Genomic DNA, 14,635 nt, shown 5'->3' with positions numbered 1-14,635 from the left:
AAAACTTTCTATATTTCTATAAAAAGGAAGAGAGCAGCTAAAGCAGATGTTGGTTCCTTGGGGAATGAGACTGGGGAGTTAATAGTGGGCAAACAAATGGCAGTGTCATTAAATCAATATCTTGCTTCAGTTTTCATGGTGGAGGATAATAGGACCAACCCCATCAAAACATGTAATGAGGAAGTTATGGAAACGGAAGAACTAAGAACAATCATTATCATCACTAGGACAGAAATACTGAGCAAACTATTGAGATTAAAGTCAGAAAAATCTCCAGGCCTACATCTTAAAGGAAGTGGCAGGAGTGTTGGTGGATTCATTGATTATGTTAGTTCAAAATGCCCTGGATGTGGTATAAAATGATAATATAACACCCTTATTCAAAAATGAAAGAAGGCAGAAAATAGTAAATTACAAAGAGTCAATTTAGCATGTCATTGGGAAATTGTTAGAATTTATTACTAAGGAAATTATACCAGGACATTTGGATAGTCAAAATATAATCCATCATGGCCAGTGTGGTTTTATGAAGGATAAATCAAGTTTGACTAATTTGCTAGAATTCCTTGAAGGTGTAACAAGCAATGTGGATAATGGAGGTCCTGCAGATGTAGTATATCTGGTAATAACATATGGGGTTGAGGTAATTTAATATCCTCTTGGCTAACCATCTGAAAACAGGGGATCTGAATAAATGAGATTTTCCTGTTTGGCAAGATGTAAGGAGTAGGGTGCCACAGAGTTCAGTCCTCAGGCCCCAACTATTTATAAATTGTATTAATGATTTAGATTAGATGTGGTTTAGATTTGTTGTCGCATGTGAGAAAAAAAATCTTACACTATATTTAAAATGTCATCATACTCCAGCACCATCTTGAAATGCTGAACATAGAACAATACAGCGCAGAACAGGCCCATTCGGCCCTCAATGTTGCGCTGGCCTGTGAACTAATCTAAGCCCATCCCCCTGCACTACCCCATCATCATCCATCTGCTTATCCAAGGACTGTTTAAATGCCCCTAATGTGGCTGAGTTAACTACATTGGCAGGCAGGGCGCCCCATGCCCTTACCACTCTGAGTAAAGAATCTGCCTCTGACATCTGTCTTAAATCTATCACCCCTCAATTTGTGGCTATTCCACCTCGTACAAGCCGACGTCATCATCCTCAGAAAAAGACTCTCATTATGCAAGGTTTTGCTGCAGTAGACTTTATCTTTCTCTGTTCTTCTTGTTCATTCCTCCACTGGTCCTCCAGTTGCTTCTTGAAATTGGCTAGAGTCTCTGTAATGGGCTCCTGGGGTCTCTGTAACAGGCCTCTGCCTTCGCCACAGTTGCAGCTGCTGCATCTGAGCTAGAGCTGTGGGCCTGGGGATGCATGGATTCTGTACCTTCTGTTCCCCATTCAAAGTTGCTCTGGCTGCAGTATGCAGTTACCGCTGATCTTCGGGGTCCTCCATGAATCCCTTTCTCCGATGCATCTGCTCCTTCAGAAGCCTTGGCCTGGCTGCCAACCTGGAGCCTTGAATCAGCCTGGGATTTGCTCCTCACTTGTTGGAAGAGTCCAGGCTGGGGTGGAGCCATGTCTGACTTGTCCTGGCATTGTTGCCTCTGGAGTCTTCCTCTTTCACCTACCACTCTCCAGGCTTAAAAGAAAAGAAAAAGAAAAATAGCAGAAGAAAACAGAAGAGAAAGCGGATAGGAGTGAAGGAGCCCTGGGCTCAGCCCTGTTACTCTGCTGCCATCTTGGAGTGGGAGACATGACGGCAGGGATAGAAGGTACTATAGCTGTACTTGCAGATGACACTAAAATATGCATTAGCCATGATCAAATGGTGAACCAGACACAAATGGGCTGAATGGCCTAATTCTGCTCTTTTTTCTTCTTATGGTTTTATGAGACCCCTCCTGGAATATGCAGACAATTTTGGTCTCCTTACTCAAGGAGGGGTGTGGTTTTCGGGGAGGCAGTTCAGAAGAGGTTCACGAGATTGATTCCAGAGATGCATGGTTTGTTTTATGAAGAGTAATTGGGCAGTTTAGGCAAATTGTGTGGAGTTCAAAACAAGGAGAGGAGACCTAACTAAGGTCTATCAGGTGCTAAAGGGGATTGACAAAGTTGATATAGAAATAATATTGTCTCTTTTAGGGCAATCTAGAATCAGAGGTTGTAGTTTTAGGATTAGGGGTAGCAGATTTAAAACCAATGAGGTGAAATTACTTCTCTTAGTATTATGAATCTGTGGAATTTACTACCCCAGAGTGCAGTAAAAAGGGATCTGGCTGTAGATGCTACGGCATTAAGATTTGAAAGCTTTCCGCCTAACCTCAGGATAGCAACTCTTGGAAAAGCAAACTAGAAATAGAAAACCAAGTTAAAAGTATTACTGCCTTTATCTGAGTGAGCTGTAAAGGTGATCTTGATCACATTTGTAGAAAATTAATCAAGAAACCATCACCTATGCCTGTGGACCAACACATAGTGAAAACCACTTAAGTATTTAGTTTTGTTATTTTCTTTTATTTATCCCTTAATTGTGTGTTGGTCTATCTGTCTTTTGACAGAATGGATCTGTAGACAAAGGTATTTGGTGTTATAGTTAAACCAATTAGAATACTTTGTTGTTTAACTTCTGCTTTGCTAAATTTACTGTATTGTTAATAAGTTGCTAAGTCTTTTGTTTAAGTTACAAGTCGGTATATGAAATTGTTTATTCAGAGTCTGGGGTTGGTTATTCAAAAGCCTCGTTAGAAAACAACCTCCGGATACAACGCATCATCCTCCGACACTTCCGCCATCTACAATCCGACCCCACCACCCAAGACATTTTTCCATCCCCACCCCTGTCTGCTTTCCGGAGAGACCACTCTCTCCGTGACTTCCTTGTTCGCTCCACACTGCCCTCCAACCCCACCACACCCGGCACCTTCCCCTGAAATCGCAGGAAATGCTACACTTGCCCCCACACCTCCTCCCTCACCCCTATCCCAGGCCCCAAGATGACTTTCCACATTAAGCAGAGGTTCACCTGCACATCTGCCAATGTGGTATACTGCATCCACTGTGCCTGGTGTGGCTCTCTCTACATTGGGGAAACCAAGCGGAGGCTTGGGGACCGCTTTGCAGAACACCTCCGCTCAGTTCGCAATAAACAACTGCGCCTCCCAGTCGCAAACCATTTCCACTCCCCCTCCCATTCTTTAGATGACATGTCCATCATGGGCCTTCTGCAGTGCCACAATGATGCCACCCGAAGGTTGCAGGAAGAGCAACTCATGTTCTGCTTGGGAACCCTGCAGCCCAATGGTATCAATGTGGACTTCACCAGTTTCAAAATCTCCCCTTCCCCCACTGCATCCCAAAACCATCCCAGTTCGTCCCCTCCCCCCACTGCACCACACAACCAGTCCAGCTCTTCCCCTCCACCCACTGCATCCCAAAACCAGTCCAACCTGTCTCTGCCTCCCTAACCTGTTCTTCCTTTCACCCATCCCTTCCTCCCACCCCAAGCCGCACCTCCATCTCCTACCTACCAACCTCATCCCACCTCATTGACCTGTCCGTCTTCCCTGGACTGACCTATCCCCTCCCCACCGATACTCTCCTCTCCACCTGTCTTCTTTTCCCTCCATCTTCGGTCCGCCTCCCCCTCTCCCTATTTATTCCAGAACCCTCACCCCATCCCCTTCTCTGATGAAGGGTCTCGGCCCAAAAGGTCAGCTTTTGTGCTCCTGAGATGCTGCTTGGCCTTCTGTGTTCATCCAGCCTCACGTTTCATTATCTTAGAAAACATTGAGGTGGCCTTCTGTGTTCATCCAGCCTCACGTTTCATTATCTTAGAAAACATTGAGGTCAGTTTTGAGGATCTGTGAAGGTTTTAATTTTTCTGTGTTGCAGATGCAGAGATAGAAAGCCTGACTTGGTTTGTCGTAACACAATCAGAATCATATCACATTCATTGTAATAGATACCAGTATTTTTCTTATTGCTGACGTCAAACTGATAGGTCTGTAAGTTTCCTGTTTTTTGTATTCCCTTTTTTTATATGGTGGTTAAATTTGTCCTCCAATCTGTAGGCATCATTCCAGAATCCATGGAATTTTGAAAGAGAGTTACTTATGTTTCCTTTTCTAAAATTTTTCTTTTCTCCAATAGACCAAAGAACGTGGCACGACCAGGGTACATGCTCTCAACAACGTCACCCGAGTGCTGCGTGTGCTACAGCAGAATAATGTAAGTTGTTTTAAGTATCTAATCTTTACTTTCATGAAAGGTTAGTTAGGATATATCAAAGCTTGGACACATTTCAGCATGGACATATTTTTAGGATCGAGTAACCCTGAGAACCGCCTTTTCGCATGGCCGGTGCAGTAGTGTTCAACTTATAGCATCTGAACTCAAAAGTCGAGCAACTGAATCTGATTTCTATTTCACCTCTTAGATTGCATGGGTATTACAGGAAGCTTGAAAGGCATTATGGTTAATTTGAAGGATAAATTGCAAACCAGAAGATCCAAAATTCAGTGATAATGGGAACTGCAGATGCTGGGGAATCCAAGATAATAAAATGTGAGGCTGGATGAACACAGCAGGCCAAGCAGCATCTCAGGAGCACAAAAGATGACGTTTCGGGCCTAGACCCTTCATCAGAGAGGGGGATGGGGTAAGGGTTCTGGAATAAATAGGGAGAGAGGGGGAGGCGGAAAGCCTCTTCCAGGGATGCCTAACCTGAAGAAGTTACCCTCCTCCCTCCGGACCAACCTCAGGGAATCTCTCTCCCATTGCAACTCTGAGGAGAGTAGAGTTGCAATGGGAGAGAGATTCCCTGAGGTTGGTCCGGAGGGAGGAGGGTAACTTCTTCAGGTTAGGCATCCCTGGAAGAGGCTTTCCGCCTCCCCCTCTCTCCCTATTTATTCCAGAACCCTTACCCCATCCCCCTCTCTGATGAAGGGTCTAGGCCCGAAACGTCAGCTTTTGTGCTCCTGAGATGCTGATGGGCCTGCTGTGTTCATCCAGCCTCACATTTTATGATCCAAAATTCATTTGAGTCAGCAATATGAGATGTGTATAATAACTCTGAAGTTTGTTTTAAACTTTTAATGAGGCTACTGATACTCCATGGCACAGATGGCCCTGGCTCACAGACATTTTAGCTACCTTCAGTTTGATGGGGGTTGGTAGAATTATAGGGCTAAAAATCCAGGACTCCCGAGGAGCAAAGCACATGTAACATGAAAGCAGTCAGCTAGTTCTAAAGAAGAGTTGCTGGACCCAAAGCATTATGTCTGCTTTCTCTCCACAGAGGTTGTCAGTTTCTCTGGCAATTTCTATTTTTGTTTAAAGCTTTTGAAAGGATGTGTTCAAGTTTAAACAATATTATTAAAAGTTTTTCTCTGGAAGCAACTCATTTTCTTCAGTGGTTCTTTTTGAATAATCTGTTTATTTTAAAATATGATTCTGTGAAAAATGATAATTACTATAAAAATGATCAAGTGCACTTTGGAACTTGACATTGAACTGTTGTTTGGATGAAATGTTATGGTTGTAAGTGTTGCATTGCATTTATGATCTTGAACAAAAAACAGACAGAGCAGAACATGTGATGGATTGCTGGGGCCCTATCTTCCTCTTCCCTCACCTGCAGTAAACCCTGTCACTCTGAAATAATAAAATCTGGGAATAAAACAATGATGAAAAGGAGCTCTTAATATGAGTTTCTTAGTTCAGTGACTTAATGTTGCACCTGAAGATATTACAGTTTATTTCTTCAAACTCCTAATCCTCCTCCATAAATTATAGATGTTGACTTAGCACTACGTCCACTTCAAATATTTTTGTGTCTGATGAAGGCTTATAATATGTTTTATTTGGAAATGTAAGTTCTAACATGGAGTAAAATGTACTTTAGTTTTCAGTTCTGTGAAGGTGTGACTTGTTTATTTTAAATAGATAAGAAAATCATTTTGAACAATGAACTAAAAACAGCACTTCCAATAAGTCAGTGATAATGGGAACTGCAGATGCTGGAGAATCCAAGATAATGAAATGTGAGGCTGGATGAACACAGCAGGCCTAGCAGCACCTCAGGAGCACAAAAGCTGATGTTTCAGGCCTAGACCCTTCAGAGAGGGGGATGGGGTGGGGGTTCTGGAATAAATAGGGAGAGAGGGGGATGCGGGCCAAAGATGGAGGGAAAAGAAGATAGGTGGAGAGGAGAGTACAGGTGGGGAGGTAGGGAGGGGATAAGTCAGTCCAGGGAAGATGGACAGGTCAAGGAGGTGGGATGAGGTTGGTAGGTAGGAGATGGAGGTGCGGCTTGGGGTGGGAGGAAGGGATGGGTGAGAGGCAGAACAGGTTAGGGAGGCAGAGACAGGTTGGACTGGTTTTGGGATGCAGTGGGTGGAGGGGAAGAGCTGGGTTGGTTGTGTGGTGCAGTGGGGGGAGGGGACGAACTGGGCTGGTTTTGAGATGCGGTGGGGAAAAGGGAGATTTTGAAGCTGGTGAAGTCCACATTGATACCATTGGGCTGCAGGGTTCCCAAGCAGAATATGAGTTGCTGTTCCTGCAACCTTCGGGTGGCATCATTGTGGCACTACAGGAGGCCCATGATGGACATGTCATCTAAAGAATGGGAGGGGGAGTGGAAATGGTTTGCGACTGGGAGGTGCAGTTGTTTATTGCGAACTGAGCGGAGGTGTTCTGCAAAGCGGTCCCCAAGCCTCCACTTGGTTTCCCCAATGGAGGCTTTCGCCTCCACGCCTACTTCTTCAACCGGGGAGCCTAATCCTCCTTCCACTGACCCCTTCACCCGCTTCCAACAGACGTCCTCCCCCGGACACCAAACCCAGGCTTCCTACCTTCCCTCGACCTCTTCATCTCTAACTGCCGTCGAGACATTAACCACCTCAACCTCTCCACCCCTCTCACCCACTCCAACATCTCCCCCGCAGAATGGGCAGCCCTCCGCTCCAACCCCAACCTCACCATCAAACCCGCAGACAAGGGTGGCGCAGTGGTAGTATGGCGCACTGACCCCTACATCGCCGAGGCCAAACGCCAACTCTCCGACACCACCACCTACCGCCCCCTCGATCATGACCCCACACCCGAGCACCAAACCATCATCTCCAACACCATTCATGACCTCATCACCTCAGGGGACCTCCCACCCACAGCCTCCAACCTCATTGTTCCCCAACCCCGCACGGCCCGTTTCTATCTCCTTCCCAAAATCCACAAACCTGCCTGCCCTGGTCGACCCATCGTCTCAGCCTGCTCCTGCCCCACCGAACTCATCTCCACCTATCTGGACTCCATTTTCTCCCCTTTGGTCCAGGAACTCCCTACCTACGTCCGTGACACCACCCACGCCCGCCACTTCCTCCAGGACTTCCAATTCCCTGGCCCCCAACACCTCATATTCACCATGGATGTCCAGTCCCTGTACACCTGCATTCCGCATGCAGATGGCCTCAAGGCCCTCCGCTTCTTCCTGTCCCGCAGGCCCGACCAGTCCCCCTCCACCGACACCCTCATCCGCTTAGTCGAACTCGTCCTCATCCTCAACAACGTCTCTTTCGATTCCTCCCACTTCCTACAGACTAAGGGGGTGGCCATGGGCACCTGCGTGGGCCCCAGCTATGCCTGCCTCTTTGTAGGTTACGTGGAACAGTCCCTCTTCGGCACCCTACACAGCCACCAAGCTCCACCTCTTCCTCCGTTACATTGATGACTGTATCGGCGCCGCCTCTTGCTCCCCAGAGGAGCTCGAACAGTTCATCCACTTGACCAACACCTTCCACCCCAACCTTCAGTTCACCTGGGCCATCTCCAGCACATCCCTCACCTTCCTGGACCTCTCAGTCTCCATCTCAGGCAACCAGCTTGTAACTGATGTCCATTTCAAGCCCACCGACTCCCACAGCTACCTAGAATACACCTCCTCCCACCCACCCTCCTGCAAAAATTCCATCCCCTATTCCCAATTCCTCCGCCTCCGCTGCATCTGCTCCCACGATGAGGCATTCCACTCCCGCACATCCCAGATGTCCAAGTTCTTTAAGGACCACAACTTTCCCCCCACAGTGGTCGGGAACGCCCTTGACCGCGTCTCCCGCATTTCCCGCAACACATCCCTCACACCCCGCCCCCGCCACAACCGCCCAAAGAGGATCCCCCTCGTTCTCCCACACCACCCCACCAACCTCTGGATACAATGCATCATCCTCCGACACTTCCGCCATCTACAATCCGACCCCACCACCCAAGCCATTTTTCCATCCCCACCCCTGTCTGCTTTCCGGAGAGACCACTCTCTCCGTGACTCCCTTGTTCGCTCCACACTGCCCTCCAACCCCACCACACCCGGCACCTTCCCCTGCAACCGCAGGAAATGCTACACTTGCCCCCACACCACCTCCCTCACCCCTATCGCAGGCCCCAAGATGACATTCCACATTAAGCAGAGGTTCACCTGCACATCTGCCAATGTGGTATACTGCATCCACTGTGCCTGGTGTGGCTCTCTCTACATTGGGGAAACCAAGCGGAGGCTTGGGGACCGTTTTGCAGAACACCTCCGCTCAGTTCGCAATAAACAACTGCACCTCCCAGTCGCAAACCATTTCCACTCCCCCTCCCATTCTTTAGATGACATGTCCATCATGGGCCTCCTGCAGTGCCACAATGATGCCACCCGAAGGTTGCAGGAAGAGCAACTCATATTCCGCTTGGGAACCCTGCAGCCCAATGGTATCAATGTGGACTTCACCAGTTTCAAAATCTGCCCTTCCCCCACCGGATCCCAAAACCAGCCCAGTTCGTCCCCTCCCCCCACTGCACCACACAACCAGCCCAGCTCTTCCCCTCCACCCACTGCATCCCAACACCAGTCCGGACTGTTTCTGCCTCCCTAACCTATTCTTCCTCTCACCCATCCCTTCCTCCCCCGCCAAGCCGCACCTCCATCTCCTACCTACTCACCTCAACCTACCTCCTTGACTTGCCCGTCTTCCCTGGACTGACTTATCCCCTCCCTACCTCCCCACCTATACTCTCCTCTCCACCTATCTTCTTTTCTCTCCATCTTCGGTCCGCCTCCCCCTCTCTCCCTATTTATTCCTGAACCCCCACCCCATCTCACTTCCAATAAGTCATTGATTTTTCTCTAAATGACCAGCAAGCCCCCTGGGGAGATAATTGCTGAGGTATTTGCAAACTTGTGTTTAACAGCTGAGAGATGGAAGATGGGAGAGAAGGTCTACAACAGAACAAGTGCTGTTAGTACCTCGTGAAACAGTCCAAAACAATCAAGGCAGGCCTGTGCAGTAGTCCTGAGTTGCTCAGAAAGAAACTCTAGAAGCAGAAGGCTGTGTTCAGAGAGGAAAACATCCTACAAGACTGTTAAATACATGAGTTTAGGGAACCATGGTCGATAGTTACAACTGTTTCAGAGATAACAGAGACTATAACAGAGCCAGAGACTATTTCCCAGGGCAGAAATGGCTAGCACGAGGGGTCATAGTTTTAAGCTGGTTGGTGGAAAGTATAGAGGGGATGTCAGAGGCAGGTTCTTTACGCAGAGAGTTGTGAGAGCATGGAATGCGTTGCCAGCAGCAGTTGTGGAAGCAAGGTCATTGGGGTCATTTAAGAGACTGCTGGACATGCATATGGTCACAGAAATTTGAGGGTGCATCCATGAGGATCAATGGTCGGCACAACATTGTGGGCTGAAGGGCCTGTTCTGTGCTGTACTGTTCTATGTTCTACTGTTCTATGTTCTATAATGGGAACTGCAGATGCTGGAGAATCCGAAAAGTTCGGAAAAAAGAACAGAAAAGTTTTCTGATGATGGGTCTAGGCCCGAAACGTCAGCTTTTGTACTCCTAAGATACTGCTTGGCCTGCTGTGTTCATCCAGCTCCACACTTTGATATCTCTATAGTTATAATGTTTAGTTAGCAGCTTCTGTTAAGGTTTTAGGAAAACACTTTAAGTGAAACAACTAGCATTGATCACAGAAATTTGCTGGAAGGAGAACGGATTACAGCTAAACTAGCTGAACCAGAGGTTTTTGTGTGGATGTAGAGAGGTCCTGTCATTCAAGTTTGGGTGTGTGTGAGTTTATTGTCGTGTTAAAAAGACTGAATGTTTCATGTTGATTTATGATGAATTCCATTCCAGATCGTGCTTGAATAAGGTAACAGAGTTCATGCTGTCCTTTTGTGTAACAAGCTTGTGTGTTCTTTCTGGGAAAAGTACACTGGTAGCTTCTTGTGAATATGTTCAAATATGGTGGTTCAGTTGGCTGGATAGTTGGTTTACAATGCAGTGTGATGCCAGTGGCATTTCCCATACTGGCTAAGGTTACCATGAAGGTCTCACCTTCTCAAGCCTGCCCCTTGCCCAAGGTGTGGTGACCCTCAGGATAAACCACCACCAAGCTCTTCCGCTCTCGCTCGCTTTCGCTCTCGCTCGCTTTCTCTCTCTCTCTCTCTCTCTTGCTCTCTCTTTCTCTCTCGTGTGTGCGCTCTTGCTCACTCTCTCTCAAATGAGGGAACAGCCCCATGGTCCTCAGTTAATGACTTCCAGCTCAGTAAAAGGCAGAAATTAAAACTTATGGTTTATCAAGACAGGTCTCACTTGGGATCAGTATTATCTTCATTGGCAGGGACCATAAGTGAAAAAGTGAACAGTTATATTTATTCCAGAACCCTCACCCCATCCCCCTCTCTGATGAGAAGGGTCTAGGCCCGAAACATCAGCTTTTGTGCTCCTGAGATGCTGCTTGGCCTCCTGTGTTCACCCAGCTTCACACTTTATTATCTCAGTTATCATTTGGATTTGGGATCAAATTGCACATATATCCTCTATCTGATCTTATTAATTGATGAAACAAAGTCCTTACTTTTCTGCAAGTGCGTTGTGTCAATCCATACAGAGATTTCACAAGCTGCATGTACCATTTCCATAATAAAGAGAAAATATGGAGTAATTCCAAAAAAGCAGTAATAGATACCAGGAAATTTTAAAATTGCCTAATGAAAAGACAATCTAGACATTGGTTTTAATTACAGTATTTCAAAAATAAAATGACCGTCGTGAAAATTCTAAAAATGTAATGTTAATTCTGATTTGAATATGAAACTATTTGTTAAGGAATGAGTTTGCTTGCAGTCTTATAACTTACAAAATCGTTTGATGATAGGCAAATGATAGATTTAACATGAAAGCATTTTTGAGTTTCCATTCATAATTATCTGGCTTGTTCTGTGTCACCATCTCTGACTAGCATTTGAAAGCTTGTACATAATCACGGCCATGGCCAGTGAATTACATGTGGTCCACTCTGTGACAATTTTAACTTGACTGGCTTTTAGATGAATATTGATTCCCGAAGTTTGTTGGGGGACTTGATGAAGTTGGTTACACTGAAGGTCACGAACTAATAAGTAACTTTGCTTTTTGCTGATTCAAGGTGGCTAATACCTGACACTTTTGTGACCAGCCTGGACGTTATCCTGATCTTGCTGCTGGATACCATTATTGCTTGATTGTTGGGAGAATTGTGAATATTGTAGAAATGTATTATATATTTCCATTCCTGATTTTATTTATTAGAAAAATTCTTAATGAAACTCCTAAAGGTGGCTAAACAATGCACTGTTCATTGAGGAACGTCTGTTGTGACGTTTTGGAATAGAGTTAATTGATCTGTCACACCACATCCATGTTCTTCGCTTTTTGTATGAATCTTCAATGAAGGAATCTCCTTTTGACCTCCTTTGCCAGGACTCCCAAGTCCCTTTCTCATTATCTTAATTATTAAAAATTTTGGCTTGATTACGTGGTGATGGCATTGTATGTTTTGTGTGTTCATTTCATACCATAGCACTTACATGGAATGAGCAAACAATAGACATGCAATGTAGTGACATTCCTTTGAGATGAACTGCGAATGGATACAGTGCTTTTGCTCTTTGAGATTGACTTTTGAAATAAGTGTAGAACTTGGCGAATCTTTAAAAGACTTTAGTTTCTGTTGTGATTTAAAATTTGTATTGTCTTTCTTTCTTCCCCCAGGTGGAGCTGGTGAATATTGGTGGAACTGATATTGTGGATGGAAATCATAAACTGACGCTTGGGCTTATTTGGAGTATAATTCTACACTGGCAGGTGAGTAAGCAGTTACCAATACTGAAGGCTTCTCCTGCAGCTTCTACAGCTACAGGATAGGTACAAAATTGATTTTAACAAATAACTTCTACACGTGAATGACATGATTACCATCTCATGCAATCCAGGTAAACTTGACTGAATCATCCTGAATTAACAGGTAATTGATAGAATGGATTAGAGATAGTAGGAACTGAAGATGCTGGAGAATCTGAGATAACAAGGTATAGAGCTGGATGAACACAGCAGGCCAAGCAGCATCAGAGGAACAGGAAGGCTGACGGGCCAAAATGTCAGCCTTCCTGCTGCTCTGATGCTGCTTAGCCTGCTGTATTCATCCAGCTCTACACCTTGCTATCTATAATAGAATGGATTAGATGCTTCTTAAGAGAACTGAATGTCCACTTAATGATTGAGCAATTATTTTTGTTACATAGTGTAGCTACTGTCAGATATTCAAGTAGTTTAGTTTTTGTCTTTATTTTGAGCTATTTTAACTTGACTAATCATGTATCATTTTCATGCAGGTCAAGGATATAATGAAAGCTATAATGTCAGATCTGCAGCAAACAAACAGTGAGAAGATTCTGCTGAGTTGGGTCCGTCAATCGACCCGACCTTACAAACAAGTAAATGTTCTGAATTTTACAACCAGCTGGGCTGATGGGCTTGCTTTCAATGCCATTCTTCATCGGCACAAGTAGGTATTGGTAAATAATTAGGCATTTAGAGGTGTTTTAACTTAGGAAAATGGTACTTGCATTAGAGGTTTTTACATGTTACAGGTAATGATTGCTGGTTAAAATGTTAACCTTCAAAGCCATTACTTTGTCTGTACTACCACTTGATGACATCTTCTGAAGGACATACCATTTGTTTTTGCATTGCTGACCATGCTCAGCTGTGTGCTAATGTCATCTCTTTCAACTCCTTCACTAAATTACGAGACTGTTTGTCTGACTTTGTAGTATTTGATGAACAGAAATTTCCTCCAGTTAAATTGGTAAGTTGAAACCCTCATGCCTATTCCTGCTGCCCCCACACTCCCCTGTTATCAAGAATCTACCAACATCTGCCTTAAAAATATTTCCTTGGGAAGACGTTTTTACATGCATACACACTCATCTCTGCGTAGATGTGCAATCCTTTATTTTTAAACTGTGTTCCTAGTTGTGGTCTCTCCCACAAGGTAAGCCATCTTTTTTAGCCAGTATTCTGTCACATCCCCTCAGGATTTTCTGCTGTTCAGTTTCTGCAGCACCAGATGGAACATTTTGTATAATATGATTTGTATAATAAGAGGATGCAAGAAGTATTGAGAATGTTTGTGGATCCTCTGCTAACCTCATTGGTGTGTTCTTTTAGGCCATTTGACCCATGGGACTGTCGTTACGTGACATCCATGCACAACTGCCACTTTGTACTGGTGAGGGAGTAGTGATGATGCTTTGTTTTGTGTGGCAATTCCTTGTCAACAATGGCCAAAAGTGAGAACAGATCAAAAATTGAGCCTGGAGACCTGCTGGTATTTTGTGATGCAGTACCCACTGAGACCTATGCAATCTAGGATCATTTGTAATTTTTAAAACTATTCTCCTGCATTGTTTTGTTTCTTAGCTAAGTATTGTTTTGAGACTGTGCCTTTCTTCCAGACCAGGTTTGTTCAGCTGGGATAAAGTTATGAAAATGTCTGCAGTGGGTCGCCTGGAACATGCTTTTGACCTGGCTAAAAAGCACCTGGAGATAGAAAGACTTCTGGACCCTGAAGGTTAGCTATTGTTTGGTGTTCGTTCTGGCGCAGCTGCATTGCAGAGGTGCAATGAATTGATTCTGAATGATGTAGGTGAGCCAAAAGATTTGTCCTTTGTTGACTGTGTTTGTGATCTTGCCCTAGTTGCTAAAGAGGTAATAGGTCATGGGAGGGAGATTTAGAGCTGGAGGAGAGTAGTTACTGAGATATTGTCATGTATCACTTCAGGTGCATGAACAGCGACTTTGAAGTAATTTTGCTACAGTGTGAACATGACAGGAAAATTCTGGATTTTATTATTTATGAAGCTGTAAAAATACATATTGTAAATAATATATGATGTTTTTTTTAAGACGTGTATTTCATCCTGGTTTCTTTTAAGAGAGAGATTGAATGAGAGGTATCAAGCAGTCAGAGGTTATTAGGCTTTGTGTTTTTTTAAAAATTGGAACAATAGAAGCAGCCTGGTTGGGTGTGGCTAGCTTTCACAGACTAGGGTTTCTTGTTTTTCTTTATTTTTAGGGTTAGCTTTAAGCAATTACTGTGGAGTCTCAACAGGGCAGAAGCTGGTAGAGTTTTGAAGAAGTGGAAGCTATCTTTTCCCTCTCTCGGTTACACCTAGAAGTTGGGGTTTCTCTCTGCTGCTGGGTTACCTGAGAGACAATTCTATTTCCTGAATTTGCCTTTTTGCCAGGGAATGTGTTTATGGGA

The 14,635-nt window shown here is 44.8% G+C and overlaps 1 protein-coding gene across 12 annotated transcripts in view; it reads left to right on the top strand.

Annotated features, from left to right (window-relative positions):
- LOC125454807 (utrophin) overlaps positions 1 to 14,635 on the top strand; it is a 572,019-nt gene that overhangs the window by 97,686 nt on the left and 459,698 nt on the right. For all 12 annotated transcript variants that reach the window (XR_009446113.1, XR_009446114.1, XM_059648282.1 and 9 more), the window contains 4 exons: positions 4,157 to 4,234; positions 12,082 to 12,174; positions 12,702 to 12,874; positions 13,827 to 13,942. Coding sequence is in view for 10 of the 12 variants with exons in the window: in XM_059648280.1 (XP_059504263.1) it covers positions 4,157 to 4,234; positions 12,082 to 12,174; positions 12,702 to 12,874; positions 13,827 to 13,942 (460 nt within the window). In the remaining 2 variants the exon portion in view is untranslated. The remainder of the gene's footprint in view (positions 1 to 4,156; positions 4,235 to 12,081; positions 12,175 to 12,701; positions 12,875 to 13,826; positions 13,943 to 14,635) is intronic.

The sequence above is a fragment of the Stegostoma tigrinum genome, chromosome 9 (assembly GCF_030684315.1).
Source record: "Stegostoma tigrinum isolate sSteTig4 chromosome 9, sSteTig4.hap1, whole genome shotgun sequence".
Taxonomy (NCBI): Eukaryota; Metazoa; Chordata; class Chondrichthyes; order Orectolobiformes; family Stegostomatidae; genus Stegostoma; species Stegostoma tigrinum.
Note: the sequence above shows the minus strand (reverse complement) of the source record. Positions and strands in the feature narration are given on the sequence as shown.